The sequence below is a fragment of the Branchiostoma floridae genome, chromosome 4, assembly GCF_000003815.2.
Source record: "Branchiostoma floridae strain S238N-H82 chromosome 4, Bfl_VNyyK, whole genome shotgun sequence".
NCBI lineage: Eukaryota > Metazoa > Chordata > Leptocardii > Amphioxiformes > Branchiostomatidae > Branchiostoma > Branchiostoma floridae.
The window spans coordinates 384,265-407,418 of record NC_049982.1 but is presented as its reverse complement, the minus strand read 5'-3'; the positions used below and the strand labels follow the sequence as shown (position 1 = coordinate 407,418).

The 23,154-nt window shown below is 43.2% G+C and overlaps 2 protein-coding genes across 2 annotated transcripts in view; one reads left to right on the top strand and one right to left on the bottom strand.

Moving 5' to 3' along the window:
• Positions 1 to 476: 476 nt before the first annotated feature.
• On the top strand, positions 477 to 7,177 carry LOC118412893 (neurotactin-like). The gene is made up of 9 exons (XM_035815952.1): positions 477 to 764; positions 1,981 to 2,295; positions 2,758 to 2,907; positions 3,262 to 3,443; positions 3,744 to 3,870; positions 4,354 to 4,461; positions 4,897 to 5,093; positions 6,000 to 6,246; positions 6,750 to 7,177. Exons 1-9 carry the CDS (start codon positions 659 to 661, stop codon positions 7,175 to 7,177), a joined length of 1,860 nt encoding a protein of 619 aa, XP_035671845.1. The 5' UTR covers positions 477 to 658.
• A 4,082-nt stretch (positions 7,178 to 11,259) lies between these two features.
• The window catches only part of LOC118414621, a 17,160-nt gene continuing 5,265 nt past the window's right edge, over positions 11,260 to 23,154 (bottom strand). Inside the window, exons 9-15 of the mRNA XM_035818795.1 lie at positions 22,182 to 22,352; positions 17,990 to 18,241; positions 17,406 to 17,564; positions 16,382 to 16,825; positions 14,903 to 15,083; positions 13,667 to 13,908; positions 11,260 to 12,385 (exon numbers count right to left, since the gene is read on the bottom strand). Of these exons, the coding sequence (XP_035674688.1) occupies positions 12,375 to 12,385; positions 13,667 to 13,908; positions 14,903 to 15,083; positions 16,382 to 16,825; positions 17,406 to 17,564; positions 17,990 to 18,241; positions 22,182 to 22,352 (1,460 nt within the window). The 3' untranslated portion in view covers positions 11,260 to 12,374. The remainder of the gene's footprint in view (positions 12,386 to 13,666; positions 13,909 to 14,902; positions 15,084 to 16,381; positions 16,826 to 17,405; positions 17,565 to 17,989; positions 18,242 to 22,181; positions 22,353 to 23,154) is intronic.

Sequence of the window (23,154 nt, the reverse complement as noted above, 5' to 3'; positions counted from 1 at the left end):
TTTTTCCAGCGACCTGTGGAGCCTGGTAATGGCTATCTTTTCTGTATGTGTGTGTTTGACAGCTTCCCTTCCGGTCGACAAAAGGCCGCTATTCCCATTGTCTGGGATTATGGGCTGTGTGTGTAACAGCTGGGGGACTTGGGCGATGTGCTTATTGTTCCTGTCGGGATCGTGCAGTGTCGTCATCTTTGTGATGACTCCTAAACAAGCTGCTTCGTCAAAAACTTCTCGATCAAGAAACAGTTGGGAATCGCTTTCAAAGTATTTCTACCTTGACGAATACCGGAGGTGGTTAGTATTTTAACCTTCTTGCGAACAACAAAGCAAGCTTTGAGGTTTTGTGGGTAAGAAAGATAAACTTCATGGGCATAAAATCCAACGTTGTGACTTAGCAAAATGATGTCGGTTATGGCGAAACATCGATATTTCAGGATTGTCCCCGTGTAGTCTCTGTTGGTAGATCCGGGCCATATTGACGGACACAGGCGATTGTACACGTCGCCTCTCACTCAGAAGAGACAGTTTGGCACTGTTCATAACGACACGCTGAAACACTAACGCTCTCTTCGCCTGTGTATGAAGAACAGTGCAAGACGTACAGCAGATAAGGTCTCTTTGCTTAAGTTTCATTCCGGGGAAGTAACCTGATTCCCTGAAGATGGTGAAGACGACGAAAGAAGAAGAGGTGGAGCTGTTGAGCCCGGCGTCGTCTGACGACTTCACGGTGGAAGGAGATCTGGGGAAGAAGGAGCCGCCTTCACCAGGTGAGATTTAAAAGAAACCCTCAGCAAACTTTAGAGGCCTGTAGGAGCATGTAGGTTGTGTGCCAGATTGTTTGCCGGGGCCTACATAGGTCAACATACCCCACGGGAATCTTGGCACCCCCCGTCCTCGGGTTCTAACTCTTGGGGGGTCCACCATAGACCTTGCCGTGGAGTTTGAGTCCGGCGTTTTTTTATGACTTCACGGTAGAGGGAGATTTGGGGAAGAAAGAGCCACCTTCGCCAGGTGAGAACTCGGGTTTGAAAACAGGGTTTGTGCGAGCCAATTTTAAAGGTCATTAATATTGCCCGTTTGTGAGAATGTTCCCTTGCAGTACTCTCCAAGCAGAGGTTGGTGGGAAAAACCATGACCTTTTCCTTTTATCAATTTTTCGACCCGCCTCTCGCCTTGGTGGGAAAGCTGATCGAAAAAAAATGATGAAAGAAAAAGGTCACGATTTTTCCCACCAACCTCTGCTTGTAGAGTACCCAGCGGGGTATACACAGGGTAGCTTCTTGGAAATGGTGACAACTGCTGTAAAATTTCCCTGGGGGACGTGACAGCTAAACCTTGTGCCGAGGAGCTGCCCTGTATAAGGCCCTGAAAACTATTTTGCAGGGTTCTTACACTATCTGATCATGAAGTAAAATAAAACTCGCAAGACACGAGATCTTGTGTAAAGAGAATAGTCGTAGGCATTACTTTTGTTTGTGTTTACGTATAACAGTAACCATATGATTATATTTTCACAAACAACCCGTCGGACCCATGTTTAGAAATGTGACAAAATGCAACAAAATCCTTATCCGCCCATCGGCAGGTGTTCCTTGCATGTCAGCTGCATATCCGTAAACAGAGATGAAGTCATCAGACGGAAACATACAAGACTTAGTAATACTGCAGCCCAAAGTTCGTCGGAATACATGTATAGCGTTTCAAAAGGCACGAGATATACAGAGATAACACAGACATCCATCTTGGTAGAAGGAACTGACGCGCATCTAAATACGCAACAGCAACGGCGGAGTAAAACATGACAGTCGATGACACAAAAGATATGCACAAAAGCGTTTAGCGACAAATTAAGCAACAACGAGAATTTATGTCCATATGAAAACAATGCATTGGCCGAACACAAATTACATCATAGGAAGGACAAAAGTTCGATTCTGGATAGAAAAATATGTAGTGAAAATCAAAATCTTAAATTTTCTGTAGAAGCTAGTGAAGAAGTTGCCGAAGACGACGATGAAGAAGAAGACGGCTTGGAGAGCGTGACCTTGCTGAATGTGCAGCGCACGTCAGAGGTCGACTACCAGAAGCGACAGGACGTCTGCGCATGCCTGAAGACTCGCTCATGCGCAGTGATGCTGGGTGTGCTGATCCTATTGTCCATATTAGGAGTGCAGTTCCGGCTGTACTTCCTGTTCTATGAGAACCTGTCCGGTGAGAAGGCGCGGCCGCACGTCGCGCTGCAGACGGCATGTCAGAAGATGGTAGGGGTCGAGGAGGACGGGCTGTTCGTCTTTAAAGGTAATGTGATGATTTGAGAATTTCTTTGCACACAAACGGAAGGTATCGTATGACAGGGCCCCAAGTCCGTATTTTTGAAGGTAAAATGACTGGTTTCTCATTACATTTCTCCGACAGGGATCCAAAATCTGGTTGTTTCACACGTTGCAGTTCAGATGGGCTGTGTGGTGGTGGTGGGAGTAGAAGATACAGAGAAAATATTTTTTTTGCTATTTTCCTCACTTCTTAAGTTGTTCATGGACTCCATCAGACGTCCTACAGAACGCTCATCAGAGTACAAAAGTTAGGTCTAGATCTACAAAATTATTTAATTTTCCCACGGGTATAAAAAGTTTGAAAGGAAATTTTCCAATTTTGCTCTTACTTCAGAGTAAACTTTACATCATAGGATTAAAGAACAAAGATAATTGCAAAGAAATCTATGATAGATAATTAATAAACATAAGCAATATATCGACGCAGGTATACCATATGGCGAACCTCCTGTCGGACCCCTGAGATGGCAGCCAACCGTAACGAAACAAAAGTCCAACGAAACGTGTCGGAATGAGACCGTGTACGCGGACACCTTCCAAGTCTCCTGTCCTACCATCCAGGATGGGAATATCGTTGGTATGTAGGTTGGTTTGTGGTGTATTTCTTCTGTCTTTGTCCATTGTCTTCCCAATTGTCTTTTAATGTCCGTATCATGATGAGAATCATACAAAAGGATTTGGGATTGGAAAAGCAACATTCGTTTCTTTATAATTGATCATGAATTTCGAAGGTGATTGCTGATAAAGTTGGTTTTCCAGAAGTTTATTTTTGTCCTTTTTGTTCCTGTTTCAATTTTTGATTGCCCTCCTCAACGCTGGAACTCTAAATGTGGAATTTAGATGTTATTGCACGAAAGATATTTTCCATGGGTAAAAATTACATTCAGTCAATCAAGCATTTGCCTTTGCATTTTTCGGTCTACACCCACAGGCGACGAGGACTGCCTGTACCTGAACGTCTGGACGCCAGAATTCCACCCCGAACATCCGCTTCCGGTCATCGTTTGGATCCTGGAGCGCCCCTCGCTGCCTCAGCTGCTGCAGTACCAACTGGATACGGTGGATGGCAATCATCACAAGGCGTTTTTCAAGGCAGCCCGGCCACAACGAAAGGTCGTAAATATTTATTCATAAAGAGGCTGGCGAAGAATCATTTGGCATACAGCAAATCTGTCGCCTTTCTTGTGACCACGTCGGTCCCGAGTTTGGTATTGCCTAAAAAATCTTCAAGATTTCATCATATTTGGAGTTTGTGTCTTTCCCTATGTGACTTGGGCATATATCGAACATAACTTTATATCCCTCTGAAAGATAACAACTGAAACAACAAAGGACCCTGTTGACATTGTGTGCCTCTATAGCAGATAGGGGAGTGGCCTCGTCTACTTATCGGATTCTTTGGTCCTTCTCTAGGTGACGTCACACAGTCTGGTGACGTCCAACGCCACCGCTGTTCACGTGACCTTCTCCTACCGACAGAACGTGTTCGGCTTTTTGGCGCTCGGCATTCTGTCGGACGAATTTGCGGAACAATACTCATGTACGGGTTAGATTAGGACAACAGTGTGTGTTTGTGTGTGTGTGTGTGTGTGTGTGTGTGTGTGTGCGTGTGTGTGTGTGGTGTGTGTGTTTGTGTGTGTGTCTGTGTGTGTGTGTGTGTGTGGTGTGTGTTTGTGTGTGTGTGTGGTGTGTGTCTGTGTGTGTGTGTTTGGTGTCTGTGTTTTTGTGTGTGTGTGTGTTTGAGTGTGTGTGTGTGTGTGTGTGTCTGTGTATGCCTGTGTGTGTGTGTGTGTGTGTGTGTGTATGTGTGTGTGTGTGTGTGTGTGTGTGTGTGTGTGTGTGTGTGTGTGTGTGATTTTCGAGTCCATAGACAGTGTTCTGAGACACGAGTCTTTCATGTTTGGAACCGGTGTATTGCCGATGTTACATTTAGTATATCGCCTCAATACTACATTTTGAAAATAAACGAGTATAAGTGCAATATAGTAAATGTCAACGAACGTTATTTTTCTGCCCCGAGTAGGTAACTACGGCCTGCATGACCAGCTCGCGGCGCTACGGTGGGTTCAGGACAACATCGCGGACTTCGGAGGAGACCCAGGCCGCGTCACGCTGGTGGGGGAGGGTCAAGGTAAGGAAAAGTGTTCTGGCTTTTGTTTATCAGGTAATTTGCGAAAGCTTGAATAGCGATATGCTTTCCCAGACAGAGCTACTTAATTTCGCTACTCATCCCAAGTATCGGCCGTCCCTTCTGGTGCTTCGCTAACATTTCCAAGCCAGGGTCCGGTCGGTTTGTTATAGGATACGAAAAATGAAAGTGTTTATCAATTAAGGAGTATAACCACAGATTATGATCATGATTACATTTTGTGTTTTGTACCCTGTTGCCTTTTATATGTACTTCCCCGAAAGCTGCCCGTCGGGCTCCGGTTTGGAAATGTGACAGTAGCTTTAGGCTAACGCCTATTTTGGCGTGTCTGGCTATCTCTGTATGTCTGTCTGCCTGTGTACTTGTGTGCTATGTCAGTCATTTAAGATTTATGTCAGTCTCTTGCCTCCCACCCAGCCGCCTCCCACGCGCTGTGCCTGCTGACGTCCCCCATGTCCGGCGGGCTGTTCCAGGCGGTCTGGCTGGCTGACGTCGAGCACAGGCGCTACAGACCCCTCCTCAACTCCTCCGCGGAGAACATCGGCGTGCTGAACTCCACGGGCTGCCGGAACGCCTCGTGTCTCAGACAGCTCACGGCAAGGCAGCTGCTGCAGGTGCACTTTTGCTTCTTTGTATTGCATGCTTAATTTCCAAGCAGATCCTACGGTAGCAAAATATAGTATCAAAAGCTGCCAGAGGAGTTCAGCCTGCCTGATGGCCGATGGCTCCCTTTGGCGAGCTGTACTCCTTAGCCAGCTTTGATACTATCCTATGCCACTGCTAAACCTGACTGGAGATTATTGCAATCCCGGTAAACTAGCCTCTGTCACATTTCCAAACCTGGGCCCAGGCGATTTGCGTTACGTGCCTTTCTCAGGGGCACAACGCCGAAGCATATCAGGGCACTCTAACCCAGGACCCCTGGCCTTTGAGCCAACCACGCTATAGTTAGCTCACGGCTAGGTAGTTGCTGCAGGTGCGCTCTTTCTTAACCCATGCTGAGAAATTCATATCTGTTTTAATCAGGATTGTGGTCTTGTCGACAGGTCTATTAACACTCAACAGAACTCTGTTTGGCCGATGTTCAGCACCAAGGACAGGGCTTTTTGATTCTCTTACACAGAACCTTGTCCGCTGCCAAAACAACAGTATAACCACTGAATCGCGATGAGGTTCCTAGCTTTCTATTGATTCTCTGATTGACGAATAAGTGGTTAGAGTCCACGCGTACAAAACTGGAAATTTCGACCCGGTTTAGCAGAGATACCCCTAAGGGGGAACATTATAGGTCGCGGACAAGGCTCTGTGTAGGAGAATGAAATTACGCTGAAAGGGACGTTAAATGTTAACAACTTCAAAACTTCTGATTTACCCTCATGCCAAATGTGATTTTTTAGATACATATTAAGTACAGCAGAACACGATGGCCTTGGTAAAGGCTTTCGTTTTGTGTAACTTCCAGCTAGCTTAAGTGTGTCTCGTAACAATTCATTTCTCTTTCTTTATCTTGCATGTTCCAGGCGGTTCCACGCCGAGACCACTCCTTCTGGTTCCCCTCTAAGGAGCAGAAGTGTTCCCTGTCAAAGTGGAAAACCGCGCAGCAGGTCATACACAACGATCTCCTCCCAGAATCCCCCTGGTGGACGTTGCTAGGAGACGAGAACGCCACCGACCGGAACATCTCTTTCGCGCTGGGCATGACGGGAGGATGTGACGTGACGATGAACATGGACATGAACGACACGATGTTGATCAACCTATTACGAAGTAAGGAAGTATAAGAAATCAGAAGACATAATATGCAGTTTCTTTCTTTCTCTATTGTCATTTTGTGACTTTCTGTGTCATTTATCTACTCTAACTAGCTATAAGAAATAAGTAAACTTGTCATTATATGCAGTTGAGCTTCTTTCTTTCATTATTATAATTGTTTTGTGACGTTCTGCGTCTTCTGGAATATCCATGTCGACGTACTCAAAAGGAGAGTAGCGTAAAAAAAGTTGGCTGTCAGCACTCAGTCACCTGTTACAATATTTATTGTCACTGGTTTTCCAGTGTGGAATGTGCTCTCAGCTCTCGGTTTCCAGTGCTGATTCGGAGCTGATCAGTGCCGAAATTGCCTCATAATGATCACTGGACTCTCAGTGCTGACGTAGCTTCATCACTGGAGGTCCAGTGCGAAAGGTGTATCAGCACTGGACACCGAGTGCTAAGAAAGGAACACATTACTTCGGTACTTTTGTTTCCTTACACATGTTTATTTGTACCAGGTGTCGTCGGCGATCACGAAGCCGAGGCCGTCAGCCTTTACCGTCGCCATGACGACGCGAACACCAGCACTCCCGCTAATGACGTCTGCGTTTCCATGGCAACGGACCTCCGCTACGCCTGCCCGTTCGTCGACCTGTCGGAGTACCTGGACATCAGTACAGGGGGTCCCATCTCCAACAGATACATCTCCTCTTCCAATCAGTGCCAAGGGGACAGCATTTGGACCAGTTTCTTTGAGGAAGAGCCGCCTAATCCAAAGTCGTTGACCCTGTATCAGCTGCTCAGTGCGTTTGCGCGAACCGGCGCGTTTCCCGAAGGACTTCTGGCCAGTGACAACCAGACGGAGCGTAGCAAAGACTCAGTCGTATCCCCGAAGATGGACTACAGAGATGAGGAATGTACCTTTTGGAGAGAGAATCTGCTATAGAATAACAAGGAGAATGGGGATATGGGGGATAACTTACTATGATACTGTTTTTTTGTTGTTTCTGAGGTGTAACTGTAAAAGCTTTGTATGATAGCAAAATATCTGGGAAGTTTCTGTATAAAGCGAATAACGTTAACAGCAAAATTTTGATGAATGGTATGACGTTTAGCCAAATTGCACACTATCGTATGTTACCCATTAAACTCACTACAGACACGATCCTCGATAATGTGACGGTCACATTTGCTGTTAAAGTAATTAGTACTAGTATGTTAATGTTTACCCTATACTTCTATTTTGTACTATAATAGTCGTTGCTATACATTGTAACACGTACAATTCTCGTGCAATAAAGTTCATTCATTTGCACCAGTTACGTGTCTGTGTCTGTGTGTGCGTGTGCGCGTGTGTGTGTGTGTGCGTGTGTGTGTGTGTGCGCGCGCGCGGGGGGGTAGCACGGGTCGGGCTTTGAAGCACAACCTGTTAACAATTACTTTGGGCGTCTATTTGTATATTTGATCAATTGAAACCATGCTCTTATCATCATCATCATCATCATCACTTTTTACACCATTCGCCTAGACTAAACTGATGGCTATCTCAAACTTGTTGTGTTCCGTGAAAGTTTACCGTGAATTGTTTGCTTACTGCAAAGCCCACCGTTAAGGACATGGCACATCTGACAGTGCAAGTCCCTGGTGCTCCTCTTTATGGAAAAGTCTGATATAATTTATGGTCTCATTACTCAATGATGACATTGTATCAACTATTTGTTTCTACCTTCCCAGTGGTGACATCTGTTATCAAGTCTGCTTAATGATGATATTATATATGTACATATGTTTATAGTTTGAACTTTTAAAACTCCAAAGTATAGCTTTTAAAGTTTTGGGCCGTTTATTCGAATGGATAGAGGGCCACGATGGTGAGGGGGCAATGTTTTAAACCAATACAAACATTTAAAATATTATCACTGTGACTTATAGTTATTCACTTTTCTTCCTGATTTTCAATTTAAATGATAGAATTATCATAAAATAATATCAGACCTATTTCTATTTTGTTTGATCTATTTCCAAACGCATATAATGCAAAAAAAAACAGACAACACATTGATAAGGACTACTACAATTTTATTACAAGAATGTTGAAATGACATGATGTCCGTGCAATGATCGTATACCAACACTTTTTCATTCTCGGTGGAAGCGCATCAGTCAGCAGTAAATTTGTGCTGCTATCATTTATTATTTTAGTTATTTATCTACTTATTTGTTCAATGCTAATCACTTCTGGTGTTCTGTAATTTTTTAATATGAAAATTCAGATAGAGGGCATCATCGAAGATGTAAGTTGATACAATGTTTATTTGTTTCTGTGCAGGCTATAACCAAAACAAAAACAACTTGCGTTTTATTGTCTAAACTATTCCCAGTTTTACATATACAAGATGTAGTCAAATCAAATTTCTTGTGATATCCTTGTAGCTGCAATTCTTCTAATCTAGCAACATAAAATCAATTTAATCTATGGCATTTCAGTTCTTCAAAGAACCATTTTTTTTTTCATTTCTTTCAGTAAGATTTTTAAACCTTTGTCGTAGCGTAGAATTTAGCATGTCGTTCAAAAGTAGGGCAGTGCATAGAAGGGTGTTACGATGGTAAGCATATAAAAGCTTGTCTTATGCATTGCATTACATGAACAATACAATGAGCAGCATATATGCTCAAAATATGAGGCTAAGATAGATAATTGTTTTTAAATATCGTATTAAAAAAGGTTTTTGGGTCCCTAAGCTACGTTAGGGGGTTTGCCCTGTAGTATCAATACTCATTTCCTTTACTTAAAGAAAAAAACTTTTTTTTCTTTTTTTTACATTAGATAGCCGGAATCATTTTAGAATGCCATTAATAGACTGAATTAACTTTATGTAGCATCACGGCCACCAAAAAAGACCACAGCTATGTACAGCAACATGTCTCCTATGGCTGGTCCTGACTAGAGGTGGGTACCGGTAAAGAAAATTCAGGTCCAGGTCCTGTTCAGGTCCAAAAGATCAGGTCCAGCTCCGGACCTGAACCTGGACCTAATTCAGTATGACTCATACCAATGGTCCATTTCACTGCAATGAAAAAATCTGTTTGATGGAGTATTAGACTTACACTGGCGTTTTAAAATCCAACAACGCTAACTAAACCTGTAAGATTGCCTGTAAAACTTTGTAGAAATGACCATAAACTCTACTCTACTTCACTCTTGTTTTTTTTCCACCTGCGAGCATCAAAACGTGTGAATGCCTGATCAAATAATCTGTTAATTTGCTAACAGGTCCAACAGGTTTTTCGGACCGGTCCAATAAGAAAAACCGGTTTTGTACCGGTACGCTGTACCGATACCCAGCCCTAGTCCTGACTACTGCTTTTTTCTACAACGTTAACGTTTACTAAAATTCGTGCTGGCAAGTCAAAGTTTTATCGCTTCACGTACACACCTTTTATAAATGACTTAGCATAATTACTACTGAAGCAGTTCATCCTTTTCCATCGGTCTTTTGTAGATCAGTGAGAATAATTTGAATGTCATTTAGTTTGTTTTGGACGTCGGTAGTTAAAATGCCTTATTAGTGGAGTTGGAAAACGTTTATTCAACGTGCTTGTATAACCTAAGCAGTTGGTATTCTTTCCCTTTTTATCTGTCCAAGATCGGAAGAAAGAGATAAGTTGCCTAAAGAAGTAAAACAAACGTTAGGTTTTATAAGATTAAGCATTTATCATTACATATAGCATCAGTAACTGAACCAAATTAAATCTACTGCAATTTCTAATACACACTTAGTCTAGTAATTCTACCATACACCTACAATTTGTTTTGCATCGACAGGTTCTTCATAAAGCGACCTAGTCCTTTTGCTAGATACAACTGTAGATGTGGGGTAGCTCTGTAGAGAGTTCACAAGGATTTTTTTAGTTTAAGAATCATTTATGGTACCAGTAGGCCACACCATTTTTTTGTTTCTCGGATTTTTAAAGAAAAAATTGGGTCGGTCGGTCAAAAAAAAAAATTTGTTTTCAAAAAGTCGAGAGATCGGACAGGAAAACCTTACATTTTAAAATGGGGGGGGGGGGGGGCCTGGTAGCAAAGTCCGCAGTTGGAAGAAAAATGATAAACGTACCGTCCAGGCACGTACAGGCACTAGAATTTGAGGCCCATAGTTAATTTCAGAAAGGAAAGGAAGTAAGATTTTGTGAACCCGAGGTGTGGCCATCAATTTGAATTTTTTTTTAATTTTTTTTTTGTCAAATCGGAAAAACATTGGGTCGGAAAATCCGTAAGTAAATATTACATTTTGCCCGACTTCCTTGTTCAGCAAAAGGTTTGGCTATTCAGAAAAGGTTACATCTAAGCTATACGCAAGAGATGAAAAAAATGAATGCTTTCAGCATATCTAAGCCAATATTATGTTAGAAAAGGCCAATATTGATAAATGTTGTATTTGTTAATTTGGGCGATCCCTACTACTTTATAAGATTATTACTACATTTTAATACCTAAAGAAAATCTATTTTATGTATAAATGAAATAAATTCTTAATTCTACCACCACTTAAATGTCATGCCTTTAAACGTTTTTTTTTTGAGGGGGGGGGGAGTCTCCTGTCGATTGGACAGATGAGGAGGCAGACAGGCTTTTTGCCTGTTTACCTCGACCTGCACATGAATTTTTATGGTGAAGGAGGGGTGTGCAATTCCTTCTCCTCCCTCTTGTCTGTTGGAGCACTAAGTCTCACGGGGGCAACTGTATGCAACACGTGAGGCGGCTCCAGCAGATGCAGCTTTGTTGTTCGGAGTATCCGTCTCCTAGGAGGACTTCCAACCAAGGATGTAAGGGGTTCCTCCTACCCCCGACTCGTGTGCCATGGCGGGAGCCGCTCATGCCCGAACATGCCCCTAAGGCCTGTCTCGGCCACAAAGCCCCACCAAGGCCACACAAGGTCACTAGCCGCAGCTAGATACTCATTTACACCTGAGTTAAGTGAGGAAAGTCGTGTAAAGTGCCTTTCCCAAGGGCACAAGATCGGTGACACGGCAGCGGCTAGATTCAAACCCGCAACCTCTCGGTCTCGAGCCGCAAATGCCGCCACTGCGCCACGCGGTCCCTTTTTAAGGGTATACCTTTTGGTATATAGATTGGTTTTGTAATATCAGTACGGCTGTTCTTTTCTTACTACTAATATTGTTGTATTTTCGTTAGGTACGTTTTTCTAAAGCTACATACAAATTTTAACCACCTGCGAATTTGTGACCCCTTTTATGGTATTTTTTTCCATTTATACCAAAGTCTACATGTCAACTATCCTGTATTCAATGGGATTCTAAAGCGAATGAATGGACTTCATTGCATGTCAATTGTACATAGTAAAATGTATGGCAATAGTAACTACACAAAGTACAAAGTAAAGATAAAGATAAAGGGCAAAATATCCTAATCACCATAACAATAAGGGCTAGCATAAGTTTTATATAGTGCGGTTGAACTGTAGCGCAATATGCATTGAGGATTCACTGGCAACACTGTAATGGGCCAAAAGGAACACTGTAAAGCTTCACGTTTGTAAACGATTGTTTTCAATAATCAAAACTTAAAACTTTTAATTGATATGGGAAAGTTCTTGTACACAACCAGGTTAAACGTACTTGCTGACGTTTCGGTGTCTATCAGACACCTTCCTCGAAGCTTCTCACTGGATTTCTGCTTCTCGCCGCTATATGTAGCCGAAGTAAGTGGCGCCTTTGCGGCGAAAACACTATCCCAAACGTGGCCAAGTTTGTACCCTCCCTCGTCCCAGTTCATCACTGGGGTTGACTTTTTTAAACCATAACCTAAGCAATTAAGTTTAACCTGGTTGCGTACAAGAATTCTCTTATATTCTACCAACCTGATGAAACTATTTTGGAATTAACTTTTAATGTTTTGTATTTTATACCTGTCTCTCTAGGCCTTGCTTAGAGAGACAGGTATATAATACAAAACGTGAAACATTAAGTTATTTTGTATTTTATTCGGGTAACGGCATGCCAAAAGCTTTGTTTAAAGTTGAAAGCAAATTTTCGTTATTGTTTCTTGATGACGCTGAGTTTTCTGCAGTCACTCATTCGCTGCATTCTTCTTGACCGCAGTGTCCGTAAGGGTCATCCCATCAGATGTCATCTGCACAGAAGAAAAATAATCTTAAAGGTCTGCTACGCAGTTTTTTGCGCTTCAAACTGAAAACAAAAAATCCATTTTCCGGCCATTTCTTTATATAGTTAGTTGAATCAAGCCTACCACGTTACGGAACACTATTCAAGGCATGTCGGGAGTCGATATTTTCGCCGTGCGAGCGCGTTTGAAAACCTGTGAATCTGCACGCCCGCGCTGGGTTTCAGCCATTTAGTTTCTTCCGAACGAACCGTTGATGATTGATTCTTGTTCGAATTCTCACCGGTGCCTAACTAGGGAGGTCAGAAAGTTACAGCGCGCGTAGGACGAAATTTTTGTAGGCTAATTCTCACGTTGCAAACGTGAAATAATGACACAAAAGTGTCAAAAGTGTCAAAAAGTAGTAGTAAATCTGAGATTTCTTAGTTCTAGAATATTTCAAATTTGAGCGCAAAAAACTGCGTAGCAGACCTTTAAAAGGGTAAACGATTGAAATAATGCCCTTTCGCTAAACTATACATGGTAATAGTACATCTTTCTTGTATTTTGTGACGTTTGAAAAACAATCTGACATAATCAATAAATGCTTAATGATATAGAAAATAAACTTAATTTATGATATGAATAAGTTTTACTGATATGTTAAAAACCTAATGCATTCATGATTAAACAAGTAGCTGTTTACTTTTTCTCAAGCTTATTAGGATCACGTTAATGTCTGGTAAATTTGATAAGAACAATAATATTTGTATGTATGATAGCTATATGGAACTATTAACAGTTTCACAATTTAAATTTTGTTATCATGTTACTGTATGATCCAAAAATTAAAGCTGAAAAATTGCGATGGCCACTCTGATAAATTTGATTAACATATGAACACAATTTTGTATTTCCATAAAACATTGGCAACCTAGTTTTACAAACTGCAAGTACTAGACTTTAGAGGGTGCATTAGGAGGTTACCAGAACCACGGAAAACAGAACTTTCACATTAGTGACTTATTGTCATATTGAAGACCCTACATCTGCCCTGCGCAGTGGCTCTGGTAATTTGTTTTATTGTTGCTGGAGAGTATTTACAACAAGTAAATGGGTAGGGTCTGCATTAGTGAGTGTCATATTGTTTTACAAAACACATATCACGCAATTCATTCCAAGGTGAACTCCACAAAAGTCGGCTGATTATGTATTCATTGACACATTATCTATTGGAAAACATCACTCCCTTCTGGAGTGGAATGCCCCTTTAAGCCATATCCATGTAAACTTAATACAGTAAAGGCCTACCAGAAAACACTCGGACTTCGCACAAGGAGAGAACTCGGGAAGATCCGGGTGCACGGATGCCCACATAACGTCCTCGCATTCCAGCACATGGAACGTTCATGGAAACTGATTTCTCACGTGGATTCGAATTCCTGTGAAAACGATGGTCACCACCGCATTTGGGGTTCGTGCTTACGTCCTCGTTATCCCCGATGTGGATGTTGAAGGGGTTGATTCGGTCATCGTTGTTAAAGATGACCACGCTGTGGAGATTGGAACGGAGCAATGGCACTTAAACACATTGTACATACAGATGAAAACCACATAATATATGTGTGAACGTTGGTTGATTCAGTGCCACTGTCACTGCTGTTATATTGTGACATGCATCTTGAATTTTTCCTTTGCATCTATGACAACATGAAACGTCGTTTTTTCCAAACTTAAAAGAATAAAATATATACATACATATTGCCTATTCATATTGCTCATGACCGTGAAGTATACATATTCTCACACACAAATTTAGTAAAACTGTTTTATCTAACACTCAAGGGAACTGACGAAAAATGTCACAGTAGACATGTTAGATCCTATGAAGAGGACTTTGGATGCTTGTTTCAATAAAAAAAAACGGACCAAGCAACGGAAAGAGACAAGATGGCCTTAATGCACAATAAGTACTTGTTTGTGTTCGTTAGCGCTCGTGTGAGTTGAATTAGATCTCTATATTAACCCTCAAACCACCGTACCTTTTTTGTGACGTAGATTACCTTATGGGGTCAAAACTGACCCCATAACGTTTTGTACAAAATACAGTTTTTTAAACTCTTTTTGTGATTTGTATATATTTATTGCTTTATGTGGAACAGTTTGACATGATTAGGTGAGAAAAAATCTAGCTCCTTATCATAATTTATGCAAAAGATCATGAGGACTACATTTTGCACTAATGCTATTAAGACCGGATAAGGTTTTTTATTGCCTGCACCAACTTCAAAGTCACATAGCCCATGAATAGCTTATGCTAGGGCCACCAAACTTGGTCCCTTTTGAGAAAATGTTGATAGCAAGCAATTTAAGTGAAAACGTATGAGAAGTTGTAAGACATATATACAAACAAACTCATGGGAGGAAATTTGTTATCAATCAGAAATGTCATAATGGCACAACTTAATATACGTCTGGGGTCAGTTTTGACCCCATACGGCGGTTAATGACTGATACAGGACGTGCTGAACATGAATATATACGTACTTCTTAACCGCATACGACTGAGAGAGATCCACCTTCCAAACGGGATTATCCACTGCGGTAGTTCTGGTACAGGATCCGCCAGCCCAGTTGGTATCGATGTTCCCGTCTACAGCAAGCCTGGCGACCCCGCCATCAGCGCTGCTGGTTTGAGACGCTTCCATTTCCTTGGCGACGTTGACAACTACCAACGGCAAAAGGAATGTCATCAGCACTGTTAGAATTTAAAGAAGCTTTTTCTTCCTATCAGAGCTACTGTTTTCAGGTGTTTTACCCACACACGAGATCACACTGTTGTCCACAAGGCTTAGCTTAAGAGTGGGATAACGCTGATTTGGCTTTTAAGTGAAACATAACCATTTTTTCTCATGTATACCCTGACCTCAGATTAGCAGCTTGGCTGACAAATTTTCATCTGCCAGGACTCTGTCGTGCAGTGTTGTGTGTGGGGGGGGGTGGGGGTGCGGGGGTGGATTGGGGTGCCGGCAACTGTGCGGCCAAGGGACTGTAGGTGCACTCACAACGCACCATCGCACGTACGGTACGTTTTGTAACGTGCCTGGGGCATGGCTTTCCCAAGACATGGGACCTCCATTTTACGTCCTTTTCGAGGGACGGCCCTAGCCGAAGCCGAGGTACTCATTTTGACCTGAGTAGAGTGAGGAAACCCGTGTAAAGTGCCTTTCCCAAGGGCACAAAATCGGTGACGCAGCCGGATTCGAACTCGAGACCTCTCGGTCCTGAGACAAATACACTGCCGCTGCTCCACGCGATCTCACGCATGAATTGGCAGGTTGGGGTTAAGGGTTGGGAAGTATCGCCAAAGCGTGAGGATGTTTTAATTTAAAAATGTGTGGTTGTGGTTTGTACAGGACTTGTTTATGGTAAAAATCTATTAAGAAATTTGTAGTTAGGCCTTTTGCCTTAATGGGGAGTAATGATATGGCAGAAGGGGGAGATTGTTTTTCGTTCTAAACTATCAAAAAGTAAATGTTATTTTCTGATAGATCATATTTTTGGAGGATAAAAATCTGACTTTTGTCTTATTTACCTTATCTGGATTTTTTAGTTTTTTGCGCAATAATCATTTTCTAAATACAAGCACCTCCATACGGACTGGCTTCTAATGCACTGTGCCGTATATGATTTTGCTTTCGCTAACAGTAGACGGGATGAGATTTACGAAACAGTTAAGTGACTATCACACATGTAAGAAGATATAAAAAAGACTATCCCTAGGATACAGAGATTTAGGCAGTTTAGTATAAGGCGTTGAAATCAATCAATCAATCGTTCGCATGCATCATATGTTGATGCGTGGCGGCTACAGACAGTTCAGACAGTTGAAAGTAGGTAACAAATTGTTAGAAATCAACAAATTAAGAGATATTAAAGTACACAGAAAGCTTGAAGACCAGACACCCTTTCGCAGATATCAACTGTTTATGAATATAGAGAAATATAGATAATTTTTCCCTTTACCAGTTGTGAATCCATGGAATTGCACTTCTTTTAACCACGGCTGGTAGCCAGAATGAGTCTCCTTGACTATGAATAGCCAATACTGCGCTGTTTCCCTGAAACCGCCGAATTCCTGTAGAGCATCCGTACTGTCTCTCACGTTAATAGCGGACATGGCAAACGACCAGCTCCATGGCATCTTCCTCTCTGACTTTAACATTTGGAATTTTTTGACGTCATGGGCTGAGTCTCCAAAGTTAATAAGAGCGACTTTGGTCACTGTGAAGGGCGCTCCGAGGTCGTAAGCGATGTACCAGTTGTTATGCCATCGGTTGGTACCTTGAGCGTTCCACCAGGTTCCTACGTTCCCATCCACAGTTTTTTCGGCACCATATGTCACTCCTCCGCTCGCATGCGGATATCCTGATTGCCCAACAACCCTTACCGTTTTCATGTCCAGCCATCCTGTGAAAGAGGAAGCATAATGGGAACAATGAAGTTGTAATCACGCAAGAAAGAAATATTCCACGCGGTTTTGTCGGTAAACTCACAGATTTTATGAATACCTCGTACTGTACATAAATCTTGACACATGCAAATTTGCATCCACCTGGTAAATGTGGGTAAATGCGGCAGATATGCTATGCCATGCCATTTAATGATATATTAGCACATTTAGCTGATAATTGGTATATTAAACATTTACTACCCTTTACAATACAAGTACAAATGCAAAGTTTGGAATGCATCATTTTCTTTATTTTGGAATTGTTGTTGTTTATTGTTTATTATTTATTGTTTATTGTTTATTAAGAAACCTTTTAGCCCTTACGGGCTAATCTTCCAAGGTTCAATCACCATGAATCAACATTACAATCAACATGAATACATACATTTTTAAAAATACAACAATCACAGAGTATTTACAATAGAGCACAGTGTGTAGGGGTCAGAGGTCTAGTTGACAATGTTTGAGATAGCTTGCTTAAAACTGGACAGTGTGTACAGTGACTTAATGTTAGATGGCAATGAGAATTATACGTACGGTAGTCTTTACAGCCTGAGCAGGTGCAGTGGGCGGCGCTAGCTCCACACTGTCCCTGTGGGGAACAACAGGGCTCAGCACCGCTTGGGTCACACTGTCCGGGATTCTTTCCTGGTGCGGCGTTTCCTGAACCACATTTTCCGTCGTCCCTCCAAAATGCTAGAAAGAAAGTCAAAAAGTCAAGGTCAAAGTTCCTTCCCGCGCCTGATGGCGCAAAGGGCGGCGCCCATCTCCGTTTCAGTAGCCCTTGGGCCACACAACGCAATCACTACAGCAGGGGGCTAGTCCACTGGTAGTGGTGTGTGTTCAACTTCCATACTCTTTCCCGAATGCTGAGTGCTAAGCAGAGAAAGAAGCATGTACCATTTTTAAAGTCTTTGGTATGACTCGGCCGGGGATCGAACTCACGACCTACCGAATACAAGGCGAACACTCTACCCACTAGAGCATTGCACCGGTCTGCTAGAAAGAAAACAGTCGTGAAATAGCATGGCTACAATCAGACTATGTGAAATGTGTATAAGAGTAAACAAGCAGACCATGTATTTGCATCTAGTTTAAAGCAGTATTCAATTTGGACTTACGTTCGCACATCAATCCATCGTCGCCGACTGCATGGTAGGCGGGGCATGCTGAAACGCATTTAAGTGTCTGATCTTCCATGCGGACGGCGTAGTGTGGACATAGGCGGCACTTCATTTCATTTAGTGACGGTTTTAGGTCGGGAGGACATGTTGGCACGCATTGAGTAGTTCCATCAAGCTTAGTCATGGAGTAGTGCTTACACTCGACGCATTCGGTGTCGAGCTGTGATCCTGGGGACCCTGGGGTACATCCTGTATTGATAAAATGATAAATGATAAAATTTCGTTAAACCATCGCTGTTCGTCTGCAGAATAAGATCTGATCATAACTAATCTCACTGATTATTATAACCATTCCTCTGCAACGTCGCCTCTTAGTCGCGTTGATCACAACCTACCTACCCACGTAGTCCCTTGACCTCCCGGTCGTTGGGGGGACAAGGTAGACATGAAGGTGGAAAAATGTCTCCAGTACCGTCTGTCTTCTGCTGCAGCCAGTCTTTCCTGCAGGTTGAGGGATGTCCAATATCTGATGATGTCAGTATGATCACAACATTGTGTTGTTAACACGAAAGCACCGGGCACTCCTGAAGAACAAGACCATGAAACGACAAACGCGACCGATGAAGGACTCTCCAGTATCCGTTCTTTTGGTCAGTGGGTGACTCAGCACCAGTAGGATGATGTGTCAGAAAAACAGGGGACACAGGACAAAACTACTGCCTTCTACAAGACATTAAAACAGACAATAGCAACACACTTTTCCCTCTTAAGTCTGTACGGATACATGTACGTGACAAACCTTGGATCTCACCCAGTATCAAGTCTTAAATGAAGTGAAGACAGCCGGCTTTCAATTAAAAGAACTGAAAAGACTGGCGCAAACATCGTAACAAGATTCTGAGGGAGATCAAGTCTGCCAAAAAACAGTTCTACAACACCAGACTTCAAAACCTTAAGAAGGAAAAGCCAAGAACCAGGAGTTGAATGTGCTGACGGGGAGCCAAAGGAAGGAGATGACAGATCGAGTGGAGGGGACAGACCCTAAAGACCATAACGGCATAACAAACAAAATCAACGAGACTCTTACTAACATCACAACATCCTCATCACCGTTGAACTTGTCTGAACTACCAGCATTTCTCCCAAGGAGGCCACCGCCGATGGTCCAGCCATCGCAGCTGTGTGAGAAATTGCTGAAGTTAAAAACAGCAAAGGCTCCAGGCCCGGATGGACTAAGTGGCAGTTTGTTAAAGGAGTTCGCTTACGAACACAGTACACCAATAGCCGACAACCTTAACACTTCCCTCGCAACCTCTCGGTCACGGGCCGAACACAGTACCACTACCACTGCGCTACGCGGTCCCACTGGTCAATGTACACATGTATATAAGTTGATGTGAACCAGCTGGTAGACTATTGTTGTGGTCCCCCGACACTAAGAGAAGAGTCGGCCGTCCAAGCTCAACTCTCAAGAAGCTCATTGAGGACGAAACAGGACTAGAGGGGAAAGGTCTTCTTTCGGCGATGAAGGACAGGCAGTTCTGGAGGGCCAACTTCGTTTGCTCCACCTCTCAAGAGGATGAAAGATGATGATGATGATGATGTGTTTTACACTTCCCTGTGAGAAAGTACTGTTCCACAGCTACGGGAGGCGATTGTGGCACCTTTACCTAAAACCTCTCCACCGGACATAAGTCAACTCCGTCCAATCTCAGGCACGTCCGTCAAAGCCAAAGTCTGCGATCGTTTCGTTGCCACATGGGAGGTCATACAGGACATAGAGAAGAACGAGCATATCCCCAGATCGATTCGGCTGTCTGAAGGCCGAACTTCTACACACTGTCTTTTCAGCCTCGCTGATCATCTATCTCTACATTACTGCGGATAGACTTTGCACTTGTGGCACATGGGTGCTTACAGACTACAGCAAGGCTTTCGACCATATATACTGCAGCGATGAAACATCTGATTGAGAAGGGAGTCAGACCGGGACTTATACCTCGGCTTGCTTACTTTTACTCGCGACGCAGCCAGAAGACCAGATATTTATTTATTTATTTATTTATTTATTTATTTATTGCCAATGATACAACTCATTACACGGATCTGCCTAGGCAGCTTTGGGCTGGTAGCGGCAGATCCACAGAGATACAGACGAACATACATCATCGGTCGACGTGATCGCACATGTTTACACACGACGGGGTTATACCGCCCCTTGCGGGGTGACATACCCTTTCATATGCGCCAGGTCTCCCGTCAGGGTGAATGATGTAAATCACCGTGAGCCGAAGCTGGGTACTAATTTTCACCTGAGTATAGTGAGGAAAGCCGTGCCAAGGGCACAAGATCGGTAACGCGGCAGGCGGATTCGAACCCGCAAACTCTCGGTCACGGGGCGAACACGGTCCCACTGCGCTACGCGGTCCCACTGCACGGTGTACTGTAACAACCGAAACAAAACAACTCACGTGCGGTCTGGCACAGGGGACCAAACTAGGACCAATCGTGTTCATCGCCCACACGAAAAGCCCATCGCCCAACAGACAGCATACATCACCCCACCTGGGCTTTCGTCGACGACCTAAACATCGTTGAAAAAATACTTCTCCTTGAACTATCCAGCTGCATGACCTCAATGAACCGTTGTCGTGGTCAGATAAGAACAGTATGAAACTGAAACCTGGGAAATGTGACTTTTAGGCATTCATGTCTGTTCCAGCCGCACATCACTTCCGCAACCCCCACTCATCATCCACAGGCATGAGCTGGACGTGGTAATAAGTGTCGCAAAGTGCCTAGGAGTGACGTTCCAAGCATGGCGGGACCACCACATCATTGAAAGAAAGCGACAGACTGTACCTTCTCTGCCGACTACCACAATTTAATGTGGTGGGACCGCGTAGCACAGTGGTATTGTGTTCGGACCATGACCAAGAGGTTGCAGGTTCGAATCAGCTGCGTTTGACCGGTCTTGTGTCCTTGGGAAAGGCACTTTACACGACGTTCCTCACTTTACTCAGGTGAAAATGAGTACCTAGCTTTGGCTAGGCCTAGGGGCAGTCAATCGTATAGGACGTTAAATGGAGGTCCCGTGTCTGGGGAGAGCCATACCCCAGGCACGTTAAAGAACCCGCCACACGTGCGCTGGTGCGGTGTGAGTGGTCCAAAACCTATAGCTACAGTACCTTGGCCGCACCTGGGGCAATTACTGTCGTATTGAGGTCACCTGAGTGGCGCCGAATGGCAGCTCGCTCCAGACCCTTGCGATTTAGCCCCGCCCATTGTAAGCTCCTCGCAATTCAGACCCTGGCTGCAAAGAGTGAGAAGCTCGCCCACTCAATAACAATAAAATAACAATCTACCCGTGGAAGACCTAGTCACCGTATACGCCCGCTTCATCCGTCCCGTTCTGAAATACGCTGCCCCAGTCTGGCACCCTGCCCTTACAAACACACAACACAAGATAGAAAAGCGGGCCGCGTTGGACAGGTGGCCGCTATAGACTTTTTCTTAATGCTTAGGTCAATGTAGTAGTAGTTGTAGTCCCATAGCCTTTGAATCAGCCGTAGGGGCAGCACAACATGTAATGCTGTATCAATCGGCATTTTAGTCCCTTCTCCTCTCCGGGACATGGTGAATGATGCAAATCACCATACGACTGATACGACACGAAGGTTCGCCAGGCCTCCGTCCGGGTGATTTGTAGCGAATCACCAACTCCAGACAGAATGGTTTGTCCCAACGCACACCGCGCCATCGCACGTGTGAGGGTTCTTTAACGTGCCTGGGGTATGGCTCTCCTCAGACAAGGGACCTCCATTTTACGTCCTTTCCGAGGGACGGCCATAGCCGAAGCTAAGCACTCATTTCACCTGAGTAAAGTGAGGAAAGTCGTGTAAAGTGCCTTTCCGAAGGGCACAAGATCGGTTGCATGGCAGCCGGATTCGAACCCGCAACCTCTCGGTCACGGGCCGAACACAGTACCACTACCACTGCGCTACGCGGTCCCACTGGTCAATGTACACATGTATTTTATGTTGATGTGTTTTACCTGTAGTGTTTGTAAAACTTCGTAACCGTGAATCTCGCAGATCAGCACTTTTGCTGCCAGGAGTTTCAAGCCAATAAACCAGTTTAAAAGATTTTCTTTATAGCTATAAAAATACACAAAAATAGGAATACTCACCGTTACATTCTTCGTGACACTGTTGCACACACAAGCCATCCTTACTGGCAAGAAATCCTTCTGGGCATGCTGCCACACATTGGACTGCTCCACCATCCAGTTTAAGGGAAACGTGCTTACAGAGACGACATTCGGTGTCGAGCTTTGATCCCGGGGACCTTGGGATACATCCTGTATTGCACGATAAAATTGAGTTAAGCCGATGCTGTCCATTTGCAAAATAAGATTTTCTTAAGATATTTATTAACCCTATCTAGACCAGGCTTACGGGGACCTTCCTTGAAGAGGGGGGTGTAGGGTCTCGTAATTTTAAAACGGGTTTGGTTACGATCACCAATGTTACAGTGGATGATGTTCTTCTAATGTGTAACGTTTTAAATCTTTAGTAATTTTCAGATTGTTATGACGTAGGGTTTATATGATCTACTTTGACGTAATACTGCTATTTGTTGGCAAAAACCGCCTAAATAGGGAATTGAAAGTTACAATTAAAGGGGAAACAAATGTTAACTAATAGGGGCATCTTGTTGATATTTGCCAACTCTTCTGTTGCCAATAATGATGGCCCTGATGCCAATATGACGCCAGAAATTGGCGTCATATGCCCGCTATCTTGGATCGGCCAGCTTCAATTTACTAAAATAGTTTTTTTATATAACCCAAGAAGACTAAAAACCTTCATATGATTGTACAAAAAATAAAATTAAAGATGTTAATGGAATTTGAATAACAATAATGTCATCTTTGACCAATTACGTCATTAAATTGCAATGAATCATAATCTTTAATCATAGAAGTAACAATAAAGTATGTAGGATGTTAATGGTGTAGGAAAACAAGTGTGGTCTAGGAAGAAAAAAACCTTGAAACCTCATTATTCAACATCATTTTTTAAAACCGTAATAGTACATTTGATAACGAAGTTGACGCTGGCACTTTTAGCTTCCGCTGATCTATAACCTGGAATCCAGTC